The sequence below is a fragment of the Mytilus galloprovincialis genome, chromosome 14 (assembly GCF_965363235.1).
Source record: "Mytilus galloprovincialis chromosome 14, xbMytGall1.hap1.1, whole genome shotgun sequence".
Classification (NCBI taxonomy): Eukaryota; Metazoa; Mollusca; class Bivalvia; order Mytilida; family Mytilidae; genus Mytilus; species Mytilus galloprovincialis.
Window position 1 is genome coordinate 25,352,326 of NC_134851.1, and position 5,628 is coordinate 25,357,953.

Below are 5,628 nucleotides of genomic sequence, written 5' to 3' on the forward strand. Positions count from 1 at the left end.
ATAAGACTCATCAGTGACGCTCAGATCAAAATAGTTGCTAAGCCAAACTAGTACAAAGTTGAAGAGCATTGAGGACCAAACATTCCAAAAAGTTGTGCAAAATACGGCTAAGGTAATCTATTCCTGAGATAAGAAAATCCTTAGTTTTTAGACATTTTAAAGTTTTGTAACAGGAAATTTATAAAAATGACCACATAATTGATATTCATGTCAAAACTGAAGTGTTTACTATTGGACTGGTGATACCCTCGGTAGGGAGGTCGCCAATGCGATTATCGTAACGTAATAATTTCCTTGCGACGGCAAAAATGTCGGATTTTACCCAACTTCAGTTGCTTTGAAAAAGGTGAAATATATATTGTATGGGTAAACAATTGATATGGAAATAAAGTTCAGACATTTATCTTTCTAAATATATAAGTTTTAAAGGTATTGCAGTGAGTTCGTTTGATAAAAAAAAAGTTTGAAGTGGAGAGGTTTTGAAAAAAATGGCCGCCGTGAAAACTATGTGTCAAAAGTACTACTGATTTTGAAATTAATTCCGCAAGCTGTTACTAGTCCGATTTTTTTCTTTAATGGCTTAAAATTTTGGAAATATATTCAAGTTTTATGATCCGGTTGTCAGTCATACCTAGGTATCGATTTTCACAATAGAAAAAAAAAATCTTTAAAAAAGATGTAAAAAAAAAATGTTTTCGCCTTTGTAAACACCACTGACACTCGGATTCGTAAATTCCAGAACTTTCTCCTTCCACACGTATCCATGGTTTGACATGAAAAACAATAGCGGCTTGCGGAATTGATTGGATATTTCTATGATCAGGGCGTGGTTTTGACAAAAAATTTAGCGCCAAGAGTTATCTGTTCTTGCCTACCGGAAATTACAAATCCGCCACATTGGTTGTACGTAGTTTTTTACCTTGAGAAAAAATGCCTTTTACCGACTCGTTTTTGGACGGACTGCTGACAGAGGGTGTAGACAACAATGGACATAAGCCACGGAGGCCAATCACGTATGGTAAGTACATATATTATATCATAAATAATTAAATTGAACCGATTTCAGCGAGGGGAATTTCTTATTTCATAAAATTCCAAAGAAAAATCTTTAAACTGTTTCCAAATTGGTTTTTTTTTGTTTGCGTAATTGTTAATCTATAAAATGAAAGGGACTTTCTACCAGCAATTTTTTTTAAATGCTCCCAATTGTCCATTATAAAAAATATGAATATGTAATGAGGTAAATTCTCCTAACGTTTTAATTTCATCCGTTCGGAATATCTCGGGTTTTATACATTCATAATTTTCGGAATTTTCGGTGCTCTACATCGTACAGTTCGCAGTAAATTACTATTTTTTATTTAAGACAAAAATATGTTGTTCCACCCACAGAATAATAAGTAACTGAGTATATATTTGTTCCTTATTTGTGGACCAGGCATAATGAACAATATTTTTATTTTTTCAAAGTAGTTTGCAGTCAAAACTGGCTATGATAGTTTTGGAGAATTTGCACACATTACATTTATTGTTTTGATCAAACTACAGTAGCCTGAGTAGGGTAAAATTGTTATTAAAACTATATCATAATATCATACAAATGTTTTATTTTTATAACTTGTGTACTGTTCATAATACACACAGTTATTTTCTTTAAATATGATCACGGTTTGAAATGTGTGACACATTTCAGTGGCGGATCCAGAATATTTTATAAGTGGGGGCCCACTGACTGACCTAAGAGGGGGCCCGCTCCAGTCACGCTTCAGGGATTCCCTATACAAGCAACCATGTTTTTTCCCAAAAAGGGGGGGGGGTGCTGGCCCCTCCTAAATCTGCCTCTGGCCCTGCATTTTAGACAAGCACTGAATCTTGTTTAATTTCAAATTGTGACTTATACATTGGCAAACATATTGTTATCTCATTTTCATTTCAGTTTATTTTGTTGTGATTTTTTTGTTTTATCTTTATTTCATTTATTTTTTATTTACTTAAAACTTTTAGTTGATGTTTACAGGTTTTATTTTTTGCTTTCAGCTTGGAGTTTTATATGTCACTTTGATTTTTTAATTTATATTGTAATTTGATATTTTTGCCTTTTCACTGATACATTAATGTTTAAACAGGATAACAGATGCTGTTTTTGCTCATAACTTATGTACTATTACTACTTAAAGTTAAATATATGATTATGATTAAATATCATATTTTTCCTTACACAAATTCTGTAATAAAAATCAGATCATTGGGGGTGGTCCTGATCCTGAAATCCCAAGCTTAAAAAATTTAATACCAAATCTTACAAAAAGTTAAACACTAACATCCCGGAAGTATCATTGCTAAAGATCCCCCCTCATATCATTGGAATAACCATAAAGGTTTAAAGTTTATCCATATGATCTCCCATATCTATCTTTCTGTAGTATGTACATTTCTCATGAAACCCTATTTGCATTTTAATTTCAGAACTGTTTTCTATCATTGTAAGATTTATTTCAGAATAAAGTAAATTAATATGCAGACTGACAAGAACCAGATATTTATTTAAAGTACTAATGTGCATGCATTTTGTAATCTTTAGTTTTATTAAACTTACTTTATTTTTGCATTTATTTTGTTTTGTTTTTCATCATTTTAGTTTGATTTTATTGAGTTCTGGAGATACATGGTATGTAATTTTTGTTTTTTGTATGCTTTTATAAAATTTATAAAAATGAAGAAAAAAATGCTGTATGATTGTCAATGAGTCAACTCTCAACGAGAGACCGAAATGACAATGTAATAAACAACTATAGGTCATCCTATAGCCTTCACCAATGAGAAAATCCCATTAAATAAACTGTGGTATGTGTACCCAGAAGAAAATATTGTATTTATATAGAAAAAAAATATTTGATTGCAAATTAGACAACATTCCACAAGAGACCCAATAGCACAGAAATTAAGAACTATAAGATACATAATATGTACTGAAAAGGATATGGTATTAATATGAAAAAGAAGATGTGGTATGAACGCAAATAAGACAACTCTCCACAAGAGACCAACTGACACAGAAATTATCAACTACAGGTCACTATGCTGCCTTCATAGTACATGTATTTGAGTAACAAAATAAAAGAATAAATTCCGACTCTTCTAATAATTAACGAGCCAACACCGGTACCATTTAGCAGTTTATGGTAAAATTTTTGTATGTCTTTGTGAATGGTTTGTACATTATTTATTTTTTTCAGATGACATGAGAAGCATAGCTGACTATGCCAGTAGACGTTTTGGGACTGAGTATGAGGTAGGGCCATCTGGGGATGGTATGGTGAGTGGTACTCAGTCCACAGTAAGTATGGCGGATATTGTCTGGAGTGATATTGGTAAGATACAGCCCAGGATGAGTAAGTTGGTAGGTATGATAGATGGGGAAGCCTGCTTTCCCATCTATCATTTTCTGAGAAATCACCTGGATAGAGTAGATCCAACTACAACAACACAGGTATGTATGCCACTCTATCCAGATGCCAGGACCAGAGATGAATTGGAGTACTTACCAGAGTGCAGACGAAATGGACTGACGGAAGCAGACTTACTGAACACAGGTGCCTCTAGGAAGCTTTCTTCTGGACAGATGTCTCTAGGACTATTGATGGAGGTCCACAGGTATTTAGATAAGTATGGCAGTATTAATAAAGTAGAGAGATTTCATGGTATTGTTTGCTCTTTATTTGAAGTTACCAAGATGACGGACACTGAGAAGAACACCATGCATGTTAGGGTAAAGAGGGAAGTTGATAGAATGAAAAAGATGAAGAAAGCAAAGCAGACTAGCCAGATAGAGGTGCTGAAAAGAGAGTTGTTTGACATACCTGGTAGCAGTGATGTCTTGGTTGACAGATTAAAATCCCTTAATCTGAAGGTAGGAGAGGTTAGTATTCCTGTAGAGCTACGAGGATTAGTTGAATCCTTGGCTAATGCTTTTTCCTCTATGCAGGAAGAACATGAGAAGTTAGTCACCAGGAACCAGCAGTTGGAGGTAGAGAAAAGACAGACCGAGCAGAGAGGGGAAGCAACCACTACCCAGCACCAGAAAAAAACAGAGGTGTTGAAGTTGCGTCTGAATGAAAAGAGCAGACAACTGAAGGCGGCTAGGCGGTTGAAGGACCACTTCAAGGAAAGGGCTGAGAAAGAGAGGTCAAAGTCGGGTATGCATTCTAAAATATTGAAAACTGTAATACAACAAAAAGTAAAATAAAAAAAAAATCACAGAACAATTTACTATAAATAATGTTCTTTTATTATGGCACATAAGCCAACTCATTATTAAATTGTATATCACAAGATTTAATTAATTATACAACTGATACTTACCCTAAAAAAAGAATTAAAAATATATAAAAGGACAAACCAACATTGGCAACCAAATATGGCAACATAAATAGTATCGGGGTTATAATTTAGTACGCCAGACGCGTGTTTCGTCTACATAAGACTCCCAGTGATGCTCAGATAAAAAAAAAATAAAGACAACCAAGCATTCAAAACTGTATAATATAAAATTTGTGAATAACATTTACAAAGTTATATACCTTCATTGAATGTATATTAATTATATTAAGATATACTACATGCACATTTTTGTGTTCAAATAGAAAAAAATTGCAGAATGTACAAAACAATGTACTAATTTTAATAACTTATATTGCAGAAAAAATCCAACAGCAACAGGAGGTAGGTAGAGGTGCAGAGGGTAGAGTTCAGGAGATGTCCAACACCATCACAGAACTGCAGCGGGAAAAGGTTAACCTTAAGGAACAGGTCAGGTACTATAAAGGTATTGATAATGAGAGACCAGATAATATTTTTTTTTCCAGACGAATTGATGAGTTGAAAGAGGAGGTAGCATTTTGGCAAGGTCGGTATTTGGAGTGTCAGGAGCAGATGGAAGCCTTCTTGAACCAGCGAGAAATTGTAACCTTTCATGATGGTAGGTATACAGACATCATACGAGAGGTCTACATGGAGCTGATGTGTATGAGAGTTGGAGCAAAGAATGTCCCAAAGATCATCAAGACTGTAATGGAGAAGATAACTGGTATGACCCCGCAACGACTACCTGGATCGACATGTTGTTGGAGGCTAGGAGTGTAGCTCTTGTTCACTTGAAGGAAGAGATACAGGCCTCTGAAGGTAATATAACTGTAGGGCCTGATGGCACAACTAAATTTGGACATCATTATGGTGCAATTTCAATTTCTTTATCAGGTAAAACCATGTGCATGGGAATGCGTGATATGGCAGGTGTGGACACAGAACCATACAGCAAACTGGTTAGGAAGTTTGGATGAAGCACATCGTGAACAGGTACTAGAATTTGCACGATGAAAATTATGATTGATTGATTAATTGACTGTTGGTTGCCTAAAGTCCAGTGGCAAATGTTTCATGTATGTTTTTGAAAAGCAAATTCAATAATGCAGTAAAATAAAGGGTCAAATTCACTATAGCTTATCACAGTAAAAGCATTTTTTTAAATTGGGAATGTTAAAATGAGCAAGAATTGATATCTCCCCAAAAAACTTAGAATAAATATAAGAAGGTGTGGTTTGCTTGCCAATGAGACAACTCTAAACAACA

At 34.4% G+C, this 5,628-nt stretch overlaps 1 protein-coding gene across 1 annotated transcript; it reads left to right on the plus strand.

The window, feature by feature from the left end:
- Positions 1-1,913: 1,913 nt before the first annotated feature.
- Positions 1,914-5,142, plus strand: LOC143059408 (uncharacterized). The gene is made up of 2 exons (XM_076232897.1): positions 1,914-4,196; positions 4,700-5,142. The coding sequence occupies exons 1-2, from the start codon at positions 3,242-3,244 to the stop codon at positions 5,140-5,142; spliced, it is 1,398 nt and encodes a 465-aa protein (XP_076089012.1). The 5' UTR covers positions 1,914-3,241.
- The last annotated feature ends 486 nt before the right edge of the window (positions 5,143-5,628 follow it).

What these genes read in the sequence shown, in the direction of transcription:
- LOC143059408 (XM_076232897.1), top strand. Translation starts at nt 3,242, where the DNA reads ATGAGAAGCATAGCTGACTATGCCAGTAGACGTTTTGGGACTGAGTAT. An exon ending in GAAAGAGAGGTCAAAGTCGG is followed by an intron (nt 4,197 to 4,699) that starts GTATGCATTCTA and finishes CTTATATTGCAG; the next exon opens with AAAAAATCCAACAGCAACAG.